This window comes from Apium graveolens, chromosome 3, assembly GCF_009905375.1.
Source record: "Apium graveolens cultivar Ventura chromosome 3, ASM990537v1, whole genome shotgun sequence".
NCBI classification, from domain to species: domain Eukaryota; kingdom Viridiplantae; phylum Streptophyta; class Magnoliopsida; order Apiales; family Apiaceae; genus Apium; species Apium graveolens.
The window spans coordinates 242,598,565-242,620,520 of record NC_133649.1 but is presented as its reverse complement, the minus strand read 5'-3'; the positions used below and the strand labels follow the sequence as shown (position 1 = coordinate 242,620,520).

Sequence of the window (21,956 nt, the reverse complement as noted above, 5' to 3'; positions counted from 1 at the left end):
ATATACAAGAAGCATCTTTACAATGCGTGGGAGCCAGGCTGTCACGAACATGACTTGAATCATGGACAAAAGAATGATTGCCCATTCTGCTTTCTCGTGTTAAAGTAAATACGCACTTTTATTTCTTTTCTACTGTTTTGCAAGATCATTTCAAAACTTATCCCTTTCCATATTTCTTTTCTGCTGTTTTGCGAGACTATTCCAGACCTGTCCCTCCCCAGTTCCCCTTAAGTTCAAATCAATACAGCAATGAATTTATGGGAAAAATGGATTAGGTAGGGTAGTGTTACCATCAGATTTCTGCGAGAGCGGAAAGCTGCTGACTAGAACGTCTTCCGGGGGTCTTGCGAAAAAAGAGAACGCCTATTTTTTCCATGAGTCATTTTCGGTATAAAAATTAATTAGGAGGTGTATTCATTTGAGATTTTAATGAATTTACAAAAAGTTTCCGGTATAAAAATCACTAGGGGTGTATTCATTTGAGATTTAAATGGATTTACAATAATCCATGGATTTTAGTAGAATTTGTAAATCCATGGACTTTTTAAATTCCACAAAAACTTGGATATTGACTTTTTAAATTCTATACAGATTTTGATGAATTTTAATGGATTTATTTATAAAGATTTTAATGGATTGATAATAATCCATGGATTTCATTGCATTACGTTACTAATATTTTTCTTATATTCACAATATCATATTTATCTATACTATACTATTATAAGCGAAACATGATTTTGTTTGATGGGTTGGTTAACAGCTTCCTAAAATATTTGTTTTCACATTTCAAAATAAAGTTAAAACAAAAATAATTTATTTAAATATATTAAATCAGGTATCTAATATAATTACAAACTCTTTAAACTACAATTCAACTTAACTTCTAATTGCCCTCCACTTCTTTCTTATCTCTTGCACAAGAAATATTTCCAAACTTAATTTTAATAATTCATATTTTTAATTAAAATACTTCAACTAGGGTCTGGAATATAATTCAAAATTAAAATACTCTTTTCATGTATGTTAGAGCATCTCCAATAGAGATGGCTAACAAAGTTGCCAAACCATTACAAATTATTAAATATATTATTTTTTAATTTTTTCTCACATTCATGTCACTTTTGACAACATTTATTAAAATTTTGCTCCAATAGTTAAACAACTTTAAAGGTTGCTCATGTGATCCCTCTATATTAATTTTATATTTAGTTTAATATAAAAGTGAGTTGAGTAATATACACTTTAGATGTTTTTTATGACTTTTTGCTAATTTAGGAAGTTACCAAGGGGTTGCCAAATTTTGACAATCTTGATAGGCAACCTTTTGGCAACCTCTCAACTCCAATAGATAGGCAACCAAGGGTGTCATGAGGGGAGGAATTAGGGAGACCGAAGGGAGCCCCGGTCCCCGCCAACTGCGGAATAACTCCAAAATTTTAATATAAATTTTTAAAATTTACTATCAAAAATTTTTTTGGTCCCCCTAGATTTAAAAAAAAAAATTAAAATTGAGAATTGATTATACAAAATTTTATTGATTTTGTTAATTATTTCATTCAAAATAATATTTATTAGATGGAAATCATGAAATTTGTTCATTAATCTTAATAATTAATAAATAAACATATAAGATAAAGATAGTACAATTTGAAACAAAAAAAAGATGCTTAAAACAGAACATACTAGTTCAGTTGTTCTGCTCCGTTCCCAAAACCCCCAATACACACTATACATACAAGTTACAAAATTACAATCCCTAATATCATCTCTCTTTATCTACTCTACCTTTGCATCTAATCCGTAAGAGAAAAGAGATTACATCTTATTTTCAACCCAAGAAAAAGCAAACAACTACTTGTTAATGTCTTATGAATTTGTGTTTATTTTACATGTGGTTAAGGAGATAATGGCTATTACTGATCTACTTTGTCGAGCATTACAACAAAAGTCTCAAGATATTTTAAATGCCATGCATCTGGTTTCTACTACAAAGATGTTGATTCAAAAATTGAGAAGTGATAGTTGAGAGAGTCTCTTAGAAAATGTGAGATCATTTTGTGAACGACATACTATCTTGATTCCAGATATGAATGCTCCCTACTTTGATGTGCTTAAATCTCTTCGTCGACAAGGAAAACAAAAGCAAATGATGACAATGGAACATCATTACCGAGTAGAAATCTTTACAGCTGCCATAGATCACAATTATGGAGCTAAACAATAGATTCAGTGAATAAATGACGGAGTTTCTCATTTTAAGTGCATCACTAAATCCTAGGGATGGTTACAGGTCTTTCAACATAGAGAACATTTGCAAGTTAGCTGAAAAGTTTTATCTAGAAGATTTTTTGGGAGATGAAAAAATCCATCTACAGTGTGAACTACAACATTATGGGTTAGATGTTCCGGTTCATCCAGATTTGAAGAATCTGTCTACTCTTGGTGATTTATGTCATGGATTGGTAACACAGGGAAAGCTGACATGTATCCATTAGTTGATAGACTATTAAGACTTGTCTTGACTCTTCCAGCATCTACTGCAACATCTGAACGAGTTTTTTCTGCTATGAAAATTGTGAAAACAAGTCTTCGCAATCGAATGGAAGATGAATTTCTTAGGGATTATTTGATAGTGTATATTAAAAAGGAGATTACGGAGATCATTTCTGCCGAGGAGATCATTGATTTTTTTTTATTTGATCAAAGAAAGGCGTGCACATCTCAAATAAATCGGTATGTTTTCTACTTTTATTTATTTTGGTCCCCCATGTTAGATTCCTGGTTCCGCCGCCCAGCACCTGGGTGTCATGCCACATAAGCTTGACAACCTCCTTGGCAACCCCCGTTGGAAATGCTCTTAAGTGAGGTAGAATATGACCCTTTGTTAGGTTTTATTGAAACTTGCATAACATGGATCATTTGGGATGGTTTGGATTATTTATCGTGGATGCCTGACCTCTAAGATTCTACAAGTATTGGCAACTCTTCATCTCTGTTATTTTTTTGAATGTAATAATCATGATATTCTGAAGTTTGTTGGCATAGAAAATATATTTATTAAAAATTTCTTTTATGGATTTGTGTTTAAAATTTTTGTTATAATTTACAAATCCACCAAAATTCTGGGTGGTATGATGAGATTTCAAGTTGGTCATTTTACTTATAAAATTTCTAACAAATACTTTAAAATTCATGATTTTTATAAATCCTTTAAAATTTGAATACCCTTATTTTGTTAGATTTTTCAAAATCCTGATTATATACATACAGATTTTGAAGGATAGTTTTAAATCTCAATTGAATACCTAGAGATTTACTAGTATTAATTGAAATCTCAATTGCATACCTGTAAATTTTATAAGATTATTTAAAATCCATAATATATACCTCTTGATTTCAAGAATCAATAAAAATCCATTAAAATCTCAAACCAATACACCCCCTAGTCTTTTTTTTTGTCAAAAGAAGAAGCATTTTATTAAACTTTCAAATCGTCATACAAGACAGAACTAAAGAGTTGATGGACATCCCCACCACTCCAATTACGATCAGCTATAGAACTCGAATGTCTCACTAATTCATGAGCCACCTTGTTCGCAGATCGCTTAACAAAATTTAACACCACATTGTGTTGTTTAAGTTAAGACAGCATGGCCTTACAATCATCAACCATTCGGCCAAAGTAAGATAAAGTGATATTCGAACATCTAATTACCTGGATAGCAACCAAGCAATCTGACTCCACCACCACATTTCCCACATTCTTCTCCTTCACCCAGCTCAACGCTTCCCTGATTCCCATGGCTTCTGCTATTTCTGAATCCACCTGGCCTTGCTTGCACTTTGTTTGAGCCTCAACCACATTCCCCTGACTATCTCGAACTAGAAATGCAAAGCTGTATTTGTTAGAATCTGTGAAACATGTAGCATCAACATTGATTTTTAATTCTCCTACGTTTGGTTTCGTCCAACGCTCGTTGCCATCCGCTTGAGTCATGAACCCAAGAGAAATATTAAATGACTTGTCTTGAGCGTATCTCCACTGATTAAAAATATGCCTTGCTGATTCTACAATTTGAACAAACTCCTCACCTTTTTTATTCCAGACTATTGCATTTCTGTTACGCCAGATTGACCAGCATATTGATCATATCCATTACAGATCTTCAATCTTATACACACCAACAGCCATCCTGAACCAATCAAAAAAATTCGTACAAGGCTGAAAATTGAACACATACCCTGCGTACACCCAGCAGGCTTTGGCTACCTGACAGTGAACCAGTGAATGCATAACAGACTCCGTTTCTGCGTTACATACTGGACATAAAGTATCCACTGCTACCCTTCTGATTTGCAGTTGATCTTTCGTAGGAAGTATACCAGACAGAGCTCTCCACATAAAAGTTTTAATCTTTGGAGGTAACTTCAAATTCCACAGCTTTTTTCAAGTACTCGAGTTATCCCCTGAGTTCGGTTGATGGTTATGCTCTGTAAGAATGCCATACGCACTCTTTACTGTATATAAACCCAGCTTTTCATTATTCCAAAACCATGAGTCAGCATCACTATTGCTTAAAGGTATAGAAAGAATTAAGTTGGCGTCTCTACCGTTAAAGATATCCTTAATCAAATCCTGGTTCCATTCTCTCTCGCCAGTGACCATTAAAGAATTAACCTTCATATCTTTTAACGCTTCATGTGATGTGTGAATGTACGGATCTTCTTTATGAGGCAGCCAAGGATCATTCTCAATGCTAACTGTTTCACCTGACCCTATTCTGCGAACTGCTCCCTTCTTTAACAGTACCTGAGCCTCCAAAATACTTCTCCGCGTGTAGCTTGGATTATTACCCAACGTTGCCTCCAAAAACGAGCTGTTTGGGAAATATCTTGCCTTGTACAATCTGCTCACTAAACTATCTGATTTCTTAGAAAACGCCAAGCTTGCTTTCCAAGAAGGGCAATGTTGAACTCGTGTAACTTACGGAAGCCCAAACCACCTTGAGTTTTCCTTTTGCATAAACGATCCCAACTGAGCCATGAGATACCCCTCTCATTCTGTTTAGACGTTCTCCACCAGAATTTTGACATAATGCCTTCGAGCTCCTTGCATGTTTGTTGAGGAATTAGAAAAATTCCCATAGCGTAGTTTGGAAGAGATTGAGCAACTATTTTTAAAAGAATTTCTTTTCCCCTCCTGATAAATATTTCTTGTCCCACCCTTGAACTCTATCTCTGAGACGATCCTTCAGGTAACCAAAATTCGACGTTTTCTTTCTTCCTAACATGTTTGGTAAACCCAAATAGGTAGAGTTGTCTCCTGCTTCCCCAACTCTGAGAATATTACATATGTTCACCCTTTCATGTTGTTGAGTATTTCTACTAAAGAATGTCGATGATTTGTCCACATTAATCTTCTGACCAGAGGCATGTTCAAAAATCTGCAGCATATTAACCATTTGCCCTGCTACCTCTGGTTTTGCTTTGCAAAAAATGTATGTATCATCTGCAAAAAACAGATGAGAAAGCGACGGAGCACCACGAGCTACCTGAATTCCTTTCAGCAAACTACGTCTTTCAAAATCTTTAATCAATGCTGTAAAGCCCTCCATACAGATCAAGAACAAATATGAAGAAAGGGGGTCACCTTGACGGATACCCCTCGAGGGAATAACAGTACCAAATTCTTTACCAGCATGAGTTATTTGGTATCTCGCAGATGTCACACATTCCATAAAAAGATTAACCAACCTCTGATTTAAGCCCATTTTAAGCATCATTAACTCCAAAAAACTCCATTCCACACGATCGTAAGCCTTACTCATATCTAGCTTGAGCGCCATCCAACCTGTTTTTCCTGTGGATTTTCTTTTCATATAATGCATTATCTCATGAGAAATCAATATATTATCTGTTATGAGCCTACCAGGAATAAACGCACTTTGAGTCTCAGATATCATACCATTCAGGATACGTTTAAATCTGTTGGCCGTTACTTTAGATGCAACTTTATACAGGACGTTGCACAAAGATATGGGCCTCAAGTCAGTCATCTTCGAGGGATTCTGCTTCTTAGGAATCAACACTATATTTGTATCCGTAACCTTGTCATCAAATCTGTCGGTTGCAAAGAATTGTTTAACAAACTGAAATACGTCCTCGCCTACAATGTGCCAGCATCTTTGGTAAAAACCTAGGCTCATCCCATCTGGCCCAGGGGACTTGTCAGGATGCATACTAAACAGAGCACTTTTGACTTCACTTTTCTTTATATCTTCCAATAGAAGTGCATTCTGCTCGTCTGTCACGCACCTAAAAACACAATTAATGATCCTCTCACAGCTTATATCCGATCTTGAGAAAAGCTCACTGAAATATTCTATCATGACTTCTTGAAGACCATCTTCCCAACCCACTACTGTTCCATTCTTATCCTCCAGATTCGATATATAATTCATTTTGCGCCTCACCTTCGTAGCTGCATGAAAGAATTTGCTGTTTTGGTCTCCTTCACGGAGCCAAAGCTGTTTAGAACGTTGTTTCCAAAAAAATTCTTGCTGGGTATAAACTTCTTCGAGTTGCTTAGAGGCATCTTGATAAAGCTTTACTGATCGATTATCTCTCCTGCCTTTCATCGATATCAACATCTTTTTGCTCTGTCTGATCCGATCTTTAAAGTTTCCTGTGATCTCCTTACCCCAACTTGATAACGTTTCTGAGCACAAAGCTATTTTCTCTTGAATCGACTTGTGTTGATGCATACTCCAAGTTTCTTTGACAATTTGCAGACACATTGGTTCTCTCAACCATGCATTTTCAAATTTAAAATGCTTGACCTGGAGAGGCTTTGTTACGATCTTAGGCTCAAGAAAAATTGGAGAATGATCTGAGGTTGACACCTCAATATTAGTCAGCTTAGCCTCCGTAAATACCTGCATAAAACTGTTTGAAACCAAGGCTCTATCCAGTTGAATTTCTACCCATGCTTCAGTATCATAACCTCTTTCCCATGTATATCTATAGCCTTCCAGTTTCATATCATTAAGATCGCACTCCTCCACCACTGACTGGAAACCTCGAAGAAGCCACTGAGGGTACGGCCTTCCTCCTTTTTTATCTTCATTACTTAATATATTGTTCATATCTCCTATAATGCACCAAGGAGATGTATCAGCTGCGTGCAAAGTTCTAATAAGATCCCATGTCTCCTGTCGTTTGGCTCGATTTGGTTCTCCGTAAAGACATGTTAATCTATACCTTTCCCAGTCTTTAATCTCCACCATCACATCAATATGGTTCCTGCTATACGATAAAATTCTAACCTCATTCATATTTTTCCACAGCAAAGCCAGTCCTCCACTTTGACCTTGAACCTCCACAGTAAACGAGCCTTCAAAGCTGAGCCTATTTTTGACATACTCTACTCTTTCTTTTTTATATAATATTTCACTAAGGAAAATAAAATTGGGACGTTTCTGGAGACTTAACTCCAACAGGAATTGGAAGGCCCATGGGGTCCCAAGCCCACGGCAATTCCAACTTATAAGACTCATTGTTGTGGGCGGACCCCTGTTCCAGAGCCCGCCATATACCCAGTTTTTTGAATCCATTGGCATTGTTGGATTATTGATAAAGTCCTGATCCATCCCATCCTCTTCTGTTACTATCTGATGCAAGTCCAAGTCCAAATTAGATTGCTGATCCAGCCCACTAATTGTTCTTCTCTTCTTGTTTTCGATAACTGTAATCCCCTTATTTCCCGTTTCAATTTTATTTGCCAGCTCTATCATATCTTTCTCATTCAAAATACCTGATTGCCCGCCAACTTCCTTATCCTTTGAGTTGTCTCCATGATTTACTCCATCTGTAACTACTTCCTGATTTCGTGGATCTAGATTGTTCCTCACCGTATTCCTCCCCGAGCCACCATCATTTGCCGCTTTCCAGTCACCCTCCACCCCATCTTCCCTTAGCCATTTTGAACCAATTAATTGAGTTTGACGCCTTAAAGGAGCTCTCATCCACACCCCATAAGGTTTTGTAATCTCAGCCTCAGGCACCTCAAATAAACGACTACAAAACTTTTCTGAATGACCCATTATCCCACAGATGAAACAGAAGGTTGGTACATTTTCGTACTTGAAATTTATCCAAAACCATTCAGCTCCAGAACTCCTGATCTTCATTCTCCTCTTGAGTGGACGTGTGACATCAATAGAGACTCTGACTCTCAAGTACTCCTTCCATATACTATGAAAGTTCTTCGAGCATGATTCCACAAACACACCTATGTAGTTGCCTACCTCCTTTAACACCCTTTCTGTCATGAACCCCACACGAAGGTCGTGCACCTGAACCCATAAATCAATATTATTTAAGCTAACGCCCCTTGGGACATCACCATCCTGCATACGAGATATTATCAAGGCCTTCCTGTTAAAAGACCAAGGGCTCCCTTCCAATACTCTTTTAATGTCCACCTCATGATAAAATTGGAACAGATAAAGATTTGGCTCAACCTCTCGAATATAGACACCTCGTCCTGGTCGCCATAATGCTGCAAGCGTTTGTTTCACTGCAACAAAATCAATCACTCCATCAACTAAGAAACGCCCCACCAGACATAATTTAGTATCTATATTATTATCCACCCCTGCATTCACTCCTCCCTCCCCAATATCAAAGGCTATTCCTCCTTCCTCCTCATCATCCAAAGTGATGTTGTTCATCGCTCGGGTGATATTGCTAGTCGACGCCATTGTTTGAATGAATAAACGAAATAGAGAATGAAATAAAATGGATGATTTGATTGAAACACTGACCGATAACACCTCGAAAATGACACTTAAAACTTACTACTCACCATGTAAAGTTTAGCTTTTCTCCTTTTATCATATTATAGGAAATCAAAATTGGAGAGATACATACACCCCCTACTAGTCTAGTTACCGTGGGTTTTATAATACAAGAACTATTTCAAACAAATCAGTTGAACATTACATGGCACCTTCTAGGTAATTATCAGTGTTTTTAAATCTGCTACTCAATTTGACTCGAAGTAATAAGTACTCGGAGTAGTTGGGGAGTACTCGGAAAGAGTACTCAATTAAAATAAATGAGATATCAGGTAATTAATTATAATTTCGAGTATCCGGAAAGAATACTCAATATGATATTCAGAATTTTAAATGTCCGATAATTTTTAATCTAGTATAAATTTAACTTGTTATATTTTATAGATGATATACAATATATATATATATTTATCTTAATTAGCCTTTTATAATAATTTTAACACTAAAAATATTTAAAAGTGTACTTCTTTGTTACAAACTAGTTCCCAGGTATATTTTATTTTTGAAACATCTCTCATAAGTAAAACAAGTCTTGCATTGACTTTACATGGTACCTATGCCATGGTTCGTTCGGGAATTGAATTCCATTTTTAATGTCTTTTTTCTAAAACCGTTTTTTATCGAGTAATCAAATTTTGTCTGAGTTTAATTTGAGTGAAGTAAAAAAAGGCGAGTTATACCAAATCAGAATCCTGATCGAGAATAGGTATCCGAGGACAGAGGTTTTGAACACCGGTAATTACAAAAATGTCCACCTGTACTACGGTGGGTAATTGAATTTCTCAGTATTCACTACACAGAGCTGACCGGAAATTGAAAAATTCGAATCCATTACAACAACCGGAGTCGTCGCACAGAAAACAAGTGTTTAGAAGCGGGAGAAAATCTTGATAACAAATTAATTAAGAAATCTATTGTTTTCCATAATTTTTGGAGCTGGGCTTCTGGGGATACATTACATCAGTTGGTCTTTCACTTCCACTATCATCAACATCTACTTTTTATTTCTTGTCAGGTAAATTTATTTCATATTTAATTATTGCTTAAATTTGAGATTTTTCTAATGTATATCAATATCCTTAGTAGTAGTAGTTGCTGCCTAATAAATGCTGGGTTTCTTTGTTTTGGGGTGCTATATTCGTTGTCACTTATCTGGAAAGGTGATCTTGTTTGTCTCAACTCCAATTCTATAACTCTTTTGTTGTGCCAATAATTTTGTAGCCTTGCATTTGATCAAGTTATCAAAACCCCTAAGATGTATCTAATAGAACAAATTAATAATACTTATTATCTATGGATTTCTGCATTTTTGCGGTAGAACTTCAGAACAATGTACATTGTTGTTTTCTTGTTATTTTGTTTACCGAACAAACATGTCGGCATGTAAGTAATGCCCACATCTGCATATTCCGAAGCACACGGACATTTTAATTTTGGCTAACTACGTTGGCATTTTTTGAAGCTTTGTGCAGTGAGGTAGAGAGAACAAATACAACTTTAAAGGCCAAGAAAGCGGAGATGAAGGATGAAAAGAGCTCTTTGAAGCCTTTGGTGGAGGAATTGACATTTTCACTCAACTCTGTTCCCTTCGATAGCTGTCACGCCTCAACAATTGTTGAGGTTACCACACTACATTTAATTATGATATGCTTGAGGCATCAAATATTTCTGTACTGTGTTAAAACTTATTTATGGTTCGTGTAGGTTGGAAAAGATCATTTTTTGCTAGCTTATTTTGGTGGTTCATATGAGGGGGCACCTGATGTGGTAATTTGGTTACAGACTTTCAAGGTATATTCATTACTCCGGACTCAAAAACAATTTCTGTATGTTGAAAGTAATCTACCCAAGTATCATGTTGCGTTCATGGCTAACTGAATAAAAATCTACCCAGGTATCATCAAACATTCATTATTAAAGGCTTGCTCTTGCTAATGGTGTCTATATATTTCTGCAGGATGGTTGTTGGCACCCTCCGATTATAGCTGATAAACAAGAAGGTGTTCCAATGTGGAATCCTGTACTTTTTAAGCTTCCATCCAATGAGGTGCTTCTGTTCTACAAAATCGGACAGGAGGTTCAAAAGTAAACTCTCACTGAAACCATGTTCTTAGCTCTCTTGTTTAAGTCGTTGAAAAAGCATGATTTTCTGGTGGAGGGTTTATTTCTTAAATGGCATCACTTGAAGTTAGATTTACATATTAATAACAATGAAAGTACTAATTAGCAAAATTCTAAAAGAAAAGCAGTTGTCGAGGGATTGTGCAAGCATGTACTCCATAATTTCTGAAAGAATTCATACAGTTGTGTAAACAATGAATATTAATCCGATAAGTCTAAATACATGAAAAATCATTGCGAAACATCTGCAGTTTTATCATTTATGATATGGTTGGCTTTAGAGTTTAGCCTAATGCCTAATTATAAAAGGGTCAGTGTATACATTTTCAGTATATAAATTTCTAACATAAAGTTTATACAGATGTTGATAATGATTTTTTAATCCTAAAAGTCCAAGTCTAAGTGCATGTATAATGATTCTAAAACATGTGCACTTTCATGATGTGGTTGGCGTTAGCCTAATGTTGAATTTTACAAGGGCCAGTATATACATCTTCATATGGTCAACGTCTGCCTTGATGTTGGGAGGGAAGTGTATTGTTATTAACACATTTAGGAAGGAAATATGTCCTCACTATATGTCTTTTTGGTCATGTCACGTCTTCTCTTCTTATCCTTTTTTAAGGTGACAACTACTGACAACGTTTGATTACAAACTGTAACAAATTATGAATTAGTGAATTATGCAACAAACTGTAACCAAGTAGTCTTTTTCCTATAAGTTCGCTACTTAAAGTTATCGTTTTTAATGACTTAAGGTGGAGTGGATGCATGAAGAGATCGTATGATGGAGGCACAACTTGGAAAGAAAGAGAACAACTTCCTCCTGGGATATTAGGTCCAATAAAAAATAAGGTGCTGCTTTGTTTTTATAGTACAACATATACATTTTCTTGCAACCACATTTTTATATTTTTGTCTTTTAGCAAAGCTCTCTCTCTTCTGCAGCCTCTGTTGCTAGAAGATGGGCGATTACTTTGTGGATCTTCTGTTGAGAGCTGGAACTCGTGGGGCGCATGGATGGAGGTTGTACTGGGAACTTCAGTAAAAGTTCCATAAAGTGTTCATTTGATTGATAGTTTTACCTTAAACAGATTACAGCCGATGCAGGGCAATCATGGAGAAAACATGGGCCTATTTATATTGAAAATACATCTCTCAGCGTGATTCAACCAGTTCCTTATCAGACTGCGAATGGACGCTTGCGTGTTCTCATGAGATCATTTGAGGGAATTGATCGAGTTTGTTTGTCAGAATCTTGCGATGGTGGTCAAACCTGGAGTTTTGCAAAACCTACTGAATTACCCAACCCAAATTCAGGTTGTTGCTAAAACCACATAGTGTGCATAATAAGAAACTGTGTAATAACCAATTACCTATGAAAATACCAGAAGATGCGTTCTTTGAGATGATTGAAAAATTGATCTTGTTTTTAATGTTGTTATAACTTTTATCTATGTTCCATCTAAAAGACAAAAGGGTACTCCATAGCTAGGATATCTACTTTTTTCACCACATAAATTTTATGCATTTCTTGCATAATGGCTGATACTGGGACTTCCTTTATAGGAATTGATGGGGTGAAATTGAAAGATGGACGTCTATTGCTTGCTTACAACACAATCTCCAGGGGTGTACTCAAAGTTGCAGTGTCAGCTGATGATGGAGATTCATGGAACAATGTTATAACGTTGGAAGATACTTTGGGAACGGAGTTCTCTTATCCAGCTGTCATTCAAGCTAGTGATGGGCTAGTTCACATCACTTACACTTATAAAAGGACACAGATTAAGGTATTAGTAATTTAAATAAGATTCCCCTGATGTTTCCGTTTTCTCTTCTTTTTGTTAAATATATGATCCTATTGGGGCGTTCCTCTAACACCTTAAGGTTTTAGATAGACTGGTTACTCAACATGATATTAGAGCTTAGGCTGGCGGGAGAACTAAGGTTCGATTTCCAGCCACCTCCAACATTCTCACAGTTTATTGTGGACACTAAAGGCAATTAATGCTCTAAAGACGGGCACCGGTGTTCCACTCTTCGACCCATAAATGGGCTTTCGAGTGAGGGGGAGTGTTAAATATATGATCCTATTGAGGTCTTCCTTAACACCTTAAGGTTTTAGATGAGCTGGTTACTCAACACTTTTCCTTTTATATCTAGGTATAAATATGTTATTCTCGTAATTTCTGCAACATCATTTACAAAGCAAGTATATTACTAATGCATCTTTTTTCTTTCTCAGCACGTTGTTCTTCAACCTAGTCTGATTCTGTGTTAAACTTCTACTAGAAGAATTACAAGAAAAATGTCATTCAACTGAGTTGCCTTGATGTGCTAATTTGAATCTTGCATCTTGCTGCAATTTACCTAGCTCAAGCACAGGAGAAGAGAATATCTGAACAAGTGTACCACAGAAGTTTAGGCATTACCACCAGGTGGCTGTATCAGTAGGCTTTTGTGCTCCCTTTTATAATTTCATGAATGGTCCGTAATATGAAGCATAGGAATGAAATTATTGGAGCACCCAGATAGACTAGTGTTCAATATTTAAAGCCCACTATATCTGTATTGGGCCTGTCTGTTTGTTTACCCAATCATATCAGATAATAAAATGGCGTAATCATTTCACACTTGATGTTCAACCCATATCAGATAAACATGATTTCACTTGAAATTCAATCCATATCTGTAAAGCTTTACTTTATTGGGGTCGTCAACATGTATTGGACTATTGGCTACTTGCTCCACTAAAGTCCAGCAAAGGGTAAAGTAAACGAAAAGTATTTCTTCAATTATGAAAAAGCTTTGCGGTTGTTCAGCCAGCTCGAGGTATTCAATTAAGCTTTGTATTTTTGTCTGTATACTGTGTGTTAGTAATTACTTTGAATATTATTTTTGATTATATATATATAATTTAATTTGAAGTAAAAATTTTAAGTTATGAAACTTATTTATTTGAAATTTTAATAATATGATTCGATAATATTTATTAATATACACATAGCTTTATAAGTTAGTGATATTACAGTTTTAAAAAATAATGTAATAATTCAAATTTATATTTTAATTGATATTTATAGGTGTATTTATGAAATATTATAAATTAAATGGTAAATTTTAATTGAGATCAATATTATGCGAATTGTCATTAGACCAAATGCAACTAGCTATATTAAGATTTATGTTAGTTTAATACGTTTAAAACCGAATGAATGGTAAAACGTGTCAATGACAAAAATATTATATTAACTTGAGACCTGTTATATTAATCAAATTCAGCTAATTATATTTATTATTTTGTTTAATTTTATTTTAGCCCGGGGTGATTATTATTTTATTTTAGGCCGAATGAATAATATGTATTATTTTATTTTAGTTTGATGACATTATTTCGACCCCACGAATTTTCTTTCCAATTTTTATTTTGTTATAGCCCGGTCCAATAATATATATTATTTTTATCAGGATCAATAATATTTATTATTTTATTTTAGCCCGATTCTTGAAATCTAACTAACTATATGTATTTTTTTTTGTTTTTTATTTAAATTTTTATCAATAGTATAATTTTGTACGGCCCGGCCAGGTAAATTTTATATATTATTTTGTTTTAACGAAAACCAAGTACACATTGTTATGAATACTTATCTATTTATAAGTGTTTTATTTTAAATTTATCATAGTTATTGTGATCAAATCGACTACCAATCAAACTTTCATTATTTTGTGTTTAATATAATAATATAGATAGATATCAACGAGTATATTGACCAAAGACGGCTGTGAAAGAGTATCATGAAAGAAAAAGACGAGCATCGCTCCCTCCGTCCTTTTGATTTCTTTACGGTTTGCTTTTTAATATGTTTTATTTATTTTTTTACATTTCAAAACTTATGAAAAATAGTCAATGGGTCCCCCCATTTTCTCACTTTTCCTCTCTTTTCACACTACTTTTACCCCACTCTCTCACTTTTATACCTTTTATACATTAAAAATTAATGGGTCCCACCACTTCACACTTCACCCACTTTTCTTTCTCTTTTTCACTATTTTATATATATTTGTTAAACTCCGTCCCCAATCCTTTTGATAAGGACGGAGGAAGTATTTTTTTAGGCAAAAATTGCATTTCGGCTCAAAATTTCGAATTAATTTCATTAAATGTTAACAAAATTTGAAATATGTTCGATTCGATTCGAGTTCGATTCGATAAAGATACATAATATATAAAATTTTATACAAAAATGTATTTACAATTAAAAAATTAAAAATAATGGAGACTCGATAAGGCTTGCGAACATTACGAGCCGAGTAATTTGAAACTCGAGCTCGACTCGGTTAAAAATGTAAAAAGCTCGAGCTCGGCTCGATTATTTTTGAGCCGAATTCATTTTTTTTACGAGTCGAGTTCGAGTAGCTCACGAACAGTTTGGCTCGTTTACACTCCTATGTAGAAGTTATACTAAGTTACTACTCTCGATTTTTAAAAAAAGTAGGGAAGTATGTCTAGAGTAAATAAATTGGTTTGAATTACATTTATAGTCGTAATTTCGAATTTTTAGAAAGAGCGAAAATAAGTGGTGAAAAATACAAATGTTAGGTCCTTAATACAATTGTAGAGGGGGTGAATACAGTTTATGCAGATAAATCGAAATAAGCATTCAACAGGATAAACAGTTTTGTATTGATTAATAAAAACTGATTACAAACTAACCTAACATATATCCTTAAGAGCTACTAGGTTACACAAAAGATATATCAATACGCGACACATAAAATGTTAACTTAATCTGTGCTTATATACTTCACAGCTACACAATCAAATAAGAAATTTTATTCTATTACAATAAGGAATCATAAAACATATCCTTATTTTGATTGCTACACAAAGTAAAGTCCTTCACTGACTTGAATTCCGCAAATCCTTTCCTTCTTCAATATCTCTTGTCCTTTAGCTGAAGTGACTAAATACTGATGTCATTTACTGATCAACAAATGCTGATGATGTCACCTTGTGTTAAACTCTGATATCAAATACTGATAATAAACTGATAGTTTATAAGATGATATCATCAATTTCTTCTAACAATCTCGCTCAACTTGTGCATTATGAAATATGGACAAGTTCTAAATTGATGATGTTAAAACTATCTAAATGCATAAATACAAACAAATAATCTATCTTACAGTCAGTGCTTCCAAACTTTATCTTCAATCTTGAATTTCAGTATAGTCAGTAGCTTCATCAAGGAATTTCTAGAGTAGTGGACCTTCAAAAACATTTACATATATTTTCATTCTCCGTCTTCTATCCTTAATCTCTTCTGTAGATTCATCATTCTGATAAATAGCAGCTATGAGGTCATGTAGATTTGATTCTCCAAGTGCCAAATCATCCAGTTCCAAAAATTCAATTTTCTTTCCATCAGTATTGAAAGTAAGAACTTCTCTTCCTAAATATTTAACCACTTTGGCTCCTCTAGTAGGCATATCAACAGTATGTCCAGATTCATGGATGTACTTTGGAATATAATTGGACTTGTATGTCATTCCTCTATGCTTCATGTGTACTAAGTTCTTCAAAAATTTAGACCATCTAGCAGTAGTAGAGTTGGTTACCTTGAGTGAAGTAGTGACAAATTCCAACTCATGTCATGGTTTGTTCTTCAAATGCTCTTGAGTGATCCTCAACCTTCATCCAGATTCCAGAAAATAGATCAGCTTTTCACCAACTAGATCATTTACAATCTGTACTGATTTAATTTTCTGCAAATCTTCAAGCTTTGTATTATCACTAATTTCTATCAGATTTTCAGGCTTCCTTAGAATCAAAGCATCAGCAACATAAGAATTAGCATTTAGAAATCTATAACCATAAACATATTTCATTTTGTTAGGTTCTGTTCTAATTTACGGCAACTCACACTCATGCTTTACTTATTATGCACCCTCTCAGCTTATATTACTCTTATTATTCCTTTAAGTCCATAATCACATCATGGTCGCTTCATTTTTTTAAGTATCTTAGGTTCATTCTTATTATCGTCGTCGGCTCCGCTTATGGATTCTTAAGGGTTTCTACTCGCGCGATCTCGGCTCCGACATTTTTATAAAATTAAAAAATAATTATTTTCACTTGAAATTTTTATGGAAGTTAGGAAACTAAATATGTTACTCTCTGTAAAAATTTCATGATTTATGAACACTTTCAAGTTGATCCTTTATATTTTCAAAGTTCGTGATTTGTAGCAGTTTTTGTCGCGTAAATCACTTTTAGTAAAATGGCCATAACTTTTTATCCGTAAATCGGAATCAAGCGATTCAAGCGCCTAAATGATCCTTATAACATTGTATATCCTAAACAAGGGTTAGTTTTCAAAAAATACAGTTTACAACTTCGGGAATTTCTGCAGAAATTTAAAGTTACGATTTGTTGGTTTTAACGAAGTTATGTTTACGATCGGGGTTTCGTTTACGCCCTAAATCTTAACACAACCACCAAAAATCATCATTCCATCATCAACACACAAAATCCTCTCAAGAACATCATGTTCTTGAGGCAACAACAATCAACCTTAAATCTACTTAACTTAAACACCAGGATTTCATCAATACCACTCATTAAACTAGGTTCACTACCACATATTAAATGGATCTTAAAAATGAATCTTAAATAAAGTTGGGCCATAGATTTTTACCTTTCTTGAAAGCTTGAGATGTGTTCTTGAGGATGGTGGAGGCTTGGAAGTGCTTGGTATGATTTTTGGAACCTAAAACCACCATTGAAATCAAGAAACCAAAGAGAGGTTACTATTTATACTATTCACTAGTGAGTTTCTTGATTTTATTTAACCCATCAAACCTTGATAAAAAGAGATGAAATAATTTTCTTACCTTAGTTTAATTGCTAGGAGGTTTGAGAATTAATGGGAGAATTTAACAAGAGCTAGAAATTTAAGTTTTGAATTTGAATTCCCCTTCTTTTTCATCAATAGCCGAATGGAGCATCAAGGGGGGGGGTATTTATACTACTCTCGGTTGCTTAGCTTGGTTGATTTGCTAGGTTGCTTCTAGGAAGATGGGGTGATATCTTGCACTTGATTTTATTCTTTCTAGTATAGCATTCTAGGTTTATTCTTTGTAGCAAATCTTGGGGATAAATCTTAATAGCTTGCTAGGTTACAAGCTAAACTACATGGTTAGCTTCCTTAGCACACTATTTTGCTAGCTAGCTTGATCATCCTATGGTTAGCTCACTATTTGATAAATTAACCATGGTTACTTTCTTACCATGGTTTAGTTAGTGCATTACGTTTATTTAATCATTTACGCGTTCGCTCGGTTGCTTAAACGTTTTCGTAATACTTACTCGTAAATGATTCGCGACGTAATTCCTTTCATATTCATTCCTTATATTTTTAATTATCCTACTTGAATATAAATCCGTAGGGTTTTAATCTCGTAATTATATTGTGATTCCTGTAATCCTCGATGAGTCGTAAATACAGTCATTTTTCAAAGTTCGTTTTCTTCGAAAACTAATAGCGTTTACATACACTCATTTGATACGTATAATTGTAATATCAACTCCGAAACTCATTTTCTCATGCACTACATAGTGTGGGCTCAAAAGTTTTTCCCGTCCGCCAGGGTTACTATTCATTTAAATATTTTACAAGGTCTCAAAAATTCGAGTTATTACAGTCTTCCCCTCTAACAAGGATTCCGTCCCGGAATCAATTAGAAAATAAGTGGGGATATCTATTCCTCATTGCATCTTCAAGTTCCCAAGTTGACTCTTCGACATTTTGATTTCTCCATAAGATCCTAACCAGCTTCACAGTCTTGTTCCTCAGCACTTGTTCTTTCGGGTCCATTATCCTTACTGGCTGCTCGATGTAGGTCAGATCTGGTTGTAAATCTACATGCTCGTATTCTATTACATGTCATGCATCTGCATGGTACTTCCTTAACATGGACACGTGGAACACGTTATGTACTTGTTGCAAATTAGGAGGCAAGGCGAGCTCGTAAGCTAGAGGTCCTATTCTCCTCAAAATTTCAAAGGGTCCTATGAATCTGGGACTCAGCTTCCCTTTCTTTCCAATTCTCATCACTCCTTTCCACGGAGATACCTTCAATAGCACAGAATCTCCTACTTCATATTCTTTATCCTTCCTGGTCTGGTCGGCGCACTTCTTTTGTGTGTCCTGGGCTACTACCAGTCTTTTCTTGATGAGTCCTACCATTTCTCTGGTCTACTGGACTAACTCCGGTCCTAATATCTTGTGTTCTCCAACTTCGTTCCAACATAGGGAAGAGCGACATCTCCTTCTATAAAGAGCTTCATACGGGGGCATTCCTATTCTAGCGTGATAGCTATTGTTGTAAGCAAATTTGATCAGGGGTAAGTGGTCATCCCAATTTCCTTTGAAATCAATGGCACATACTCGTAGCATATCTTCTAGGGTCTGAATAGTCCTTTCGCTTTGTCCATCAGTCTGGGGGTAGTAAGCGGTACTCATGTTTAGTCTGGTGCCTACGCATTCCTGAAAGCTTCTCCAAAATCGGGAATTAAACCTCGGGTCTCTATCTGACACTATGGCTACCGGAACACCGTGTCTAACTACTATTTCCTTCAAGTAAATATCTACCAACTTGTCTACAGTGTATCTTTCGTTGATTGGTAGGAAGTGTGCGGACTTGGTCAATCTATCTATGATAACCCATATGGCATCGTTATTGGTAAGCCTGTCATAAAATCCATGGCTATATGCTCCCATTTCCATTCTGGAATCTCTAAGGGTCGTAATAGTCCAATAGGTCGCTGATGTTCAGCCTTCACTCTCTGGCATTTCAAGCACTTGCTGACCCACTCTGCTACTTCTCTCTTCATGTTAGGCCACCAATAATATTCCTTAAGGTCATGGTACATCTTCATGCTTCCTAGGTGGATTGAATATCTAGAGCTGTGCCCTTCGTGCAGCAGCTCATCCTTTAACTCTTGCACATTTGGAATCCAAATTCGGGACACATACCTCATGATCCCTTTCTCGTCCTTCTCGCATCTCACTTCTTTCACCGGTCAATGTTTCTCTTTCTTCGCTCATCTTCTTTTCCTGACATACTCGTATCTTTTCAGTCAGCTCCGGTACTAGCTTAATCTCAAATAATCGTTCCGTTCCCCTACCGGTCATCCTCACGTCAATTCCCATCTTCTCAAATTCCTTAATCAACTCCTCCGATGTCATTATCATCTTGATTCTTTCCTTCCTACTAAGGGCGTCAACCACCACATTGGTTTTACCCTGGTGATACAAAATTTCACAGTCGTAGTCTTTTATCAACTCTAACCATCTCCTATGTCTCATGTTCAGTTCCTTCTGAGTGAAAATATACTTGAGGCTTTTATGGTCAGTGTAGATCTCGCATTTCTCACCGTGTAGGTAGTGTCTCCAAATTTTCAGGGAAAATACTATGGCTGCTAATTCTAGATCATGCGTAGGGTATCTGCCCTCATATTCCTTCAATTGCCGAGAGGCATATGCTATAACTTTTCCGTGTTGCATCAGTACACATCCTAATCCTTTAAGCAATGCATCGCTGTATATCACAAACTCTCCCTTTCCATCGGGAAGAGCGAGCACTGGTGCTGACACCAACCTCCTTTTCAGTTCTTGAAAACTTTCCTCACATTTCTCTGTCCATACAATTTTTTCGTCTTCCGGGTCAGTCTAGTCAGTGGACCGGCTATCTTAGCAAAATCTTGCACGAATCTTCGGTAATATCTTGTTAAACCCACAAAACTCCAAACCTCTATTGGGGTAGTTGGTCTTTCCCAATTGGATACCGCCTCTATTTTGGCAGGGTCAACTAAAACTCCTTTTCTACTCACCACATGTCCTAAAAACTGAACTTCTCTCAACCAAAACTCGCACTTCGAGAACTTGGCATACAATTTCTCATTCCTCAAGATTTCTAAGACTATCCTCAAATGTTCTGCGTGTTCTTGCTCTGTCTTTGAGTAGATCAGAATATCATCGATAAAAACTATCACACATATATCCAGTTACTTTTTCAACACTCTGTTCATTAAATCCATAAAGGCTGTGGGTGCATTGGTTAACCCAAACGACATAACTAAGAACTCATTGGTCAACTGGGGCTAGCCTATATAGGGCCTTGGATACTGGTGCTGTTCCTGATGCTAATTCTATAGCAAACTCTATTTCTCGGTCAGATGGTAATCCTGATAAGTTCTCTGGAAATACATCCTCGAATTCGTTTACTACGGGTATATCCTGTATATTAGGGACTTCCTTCTTGGTATCTATCACATAAGCCAAATAGGCCTCGTTACCTTTCCTAAACAATCTTTTTGCCTGTAGCATGGTTAGAAACTTCTGGTTCTGTCGTTGACCTTTAAACACTACTTCTTTTTCATTTTTCACTCTTATCTTTACTCTCTTCCGTTCACAATCTATTTGCGCTCCGTTACTGGATAACCAATCCATTCCTAAGATTACATCAATTTCTCCTAACACAAATGGGATTAGGTCAACCTCGAAGATATTCCCTTCTAACTTCAACTTGCACTTAGGGTGTACTTAATTTACAAGAATTATTTCTTTGTTTGCTATTTCCACTCGTAATATCTCACGTAAGGGTATGGCATTAAGTTTTAACTTTTTAGCAAAATCTTGAGATATAAAACACTTGGTTGCTCCAGAATCAAATAGGAAATTTGCATGTTCGGAATTTAACAGAAGGGTACCTGCTATCACATCAGTGTTTCAAACAGCATCTTGAACAGTCATGTTGAAGGTCCTAGCAGCTGGGGGTCGGTTGGATGCAGCTCTGCTCATACCTGAGACTGGGGGCTTTATTATCGGGTAATCCTTCCTCATATGTCCTACTTTCCCACACTAGAAACATGTCTTGCTATATTGGGGATAGTTGTGGGCAAGG

At 35.7% G+C, this 21,956-nt stretch overlaps 3 protein-coding genes across 7 annotated transcripts; 2 read left to right on the top strand and 1 right to left on the bottom strand.

Moving 5' to 3' along the window:
- Nucleotides 1-2,240: 2,240 nt before the first annotated feature.
- LOC141714915 (uncharacterized) lies at nt 2,241-2,868 on the top strand. The gene is made up of 3 exons (XM_074518411.1): nt 2,241-2,445; nt 2,535-2,736; nt 2,778-2,868. Exons 1-3 carry the CDS (start codon nt 2,241-2,243, stop codon nt 2,866-2,868), a joined length of 498 nt encoding a protein of 165 aa, XP_074374512.1.
- A 613-nt stretch (nt 2,869-3,481) lies between these two features.
- LOC141714914 (uncharacterized) lies at nt 3,482-5,148 on the bottom strand. Its single transcript, XM_074518410.1, has 5 exons — nt 5,055-5,148; nt 4,523-4,953; nt 4,164-4,273; nt 3,719-4,121; nt 3,482-3,607 (listed from the first exon to the last, which is right to left on the bottom strand). The coding sequence occupies exons 1-5, from the start codon at nt 5,146-5,148 to the stop codon at nt 3,482-3,484; spliced, it is 1,164 nt and encodes a 387-aa protein (XP_074374511.1).
- A 4,268-nt stretch (nt 5,149-9,416) lies between these two features.
- LOC141713216 (uncharacterized) lies at nt 9,417-13,735 on the top strand. Of its 5 annotated transcripts, none has more exons than XM_074516528.1 (10): nt 9,417-9,876; nt 10,334-10,481; nt 10,566-10,652; nt 10,819-10,946; nt 11,741-11,837; nt 11,931-12,008; nt 12,077-12,302; nt 12,552-12,775; nt 12,880-13,148; nt 13,231-13,735. In XM_074516528.1, the coding sequence occupies exons 2-9, from the start codon at nt 10,380-10,382 to the stop codon at nt 12,991-12,993; spliced, it is 1,056 nt and encodes a 351-aa protein (XP_074372629.1). In that variant the 5' UTR covers nt 9,417-9,876; nt 10,334-10,379; the 3' UTR covers nt 12,994-13,148; nt 13,231-13,735. The 5 variants fall into 5 exon arrangements, with proteins under 5 accessions (XP_074372629.1, XP_074372628.1, XP_074372625.1 ...); XM_074516527.1 differs by having other exon boundaries at nt 10,324-10,481; XM_074516524.1 differs by lacking the exon at nt 9,417-9,876 and adding an exon at nt 10,062-10,244.
- Nucleotides 13,736-21,956: the final 8,221 nt, after the last annotated feature.

Excerpts from the sequence above, each read along its gene's own strand:
- LOC141714915 (XM_074518411.1), top strand. The coding sequence starts at position 2,241 with ATGACGGAGTTTCTCATTTTAAGTGCATCACTAAATCCTAGGGATGGT. Across the intron at positions 2,446-2,534 it reads GAAGAATCTGTCTACTCTTG|CATCTACTGCAACATCTGAA; the intron begins GTGATTTATGTC and ends TGACTCTTCCAG. Across the intron at positions 2,737-2,777 it reads TGCACATCTCAAATAAATCG|ATTCCTGGTTCCGCCGCCCA; the intron begins GTATGTTTTCTA and ends CCCCCATGTTAG.
- LOC141713216 (XM_074516524.1), top strand. The coding sequence starts at position 10,192 with ATGTACATTGTTGTTTTCTTGTTATTTTGTTTACCGAACAAACATGTC. Across the intron at positions 10,245-10,333 it reads CCGAACAAACATGTCGGCAT|TGAGGTAGAGAGAACAAATA; the intron begins GTAAGTAATGCC and ends AGCTTTGTGCAG. Across the intron at positions 12,009-12,076 it reads CGTGGGGCGCATGGATGGAG|ATTACAGCCGATGCAGGGCA; the intron begins GTTGTACTGGGA and ends TACCTTAAACAG.
- LOC141714914 (XM_074518410.1), bottom strand. The coding sequence starts at position 5,148 with ATGGGAATTTTTCTAATTCCTCAACAAACATGCAAGGAGCTCGAAGGC. Across the intron at positions 4,954-5,054 it reads GTCTAAACAGAATGAGAGGG|CAAGCTTGGCGTTTTCTAAG; the intron begins GTATCTCATGGC and ends CTTCTTGGAAAG. Across the intron at positions 3,608-3,718 it reads ATTGCTTGGTTGCTATCCAG|CGATCTGCGAACAAGGTGGC; the intron begins GTAATTAGATGT and ends AATTTTGTTAAG.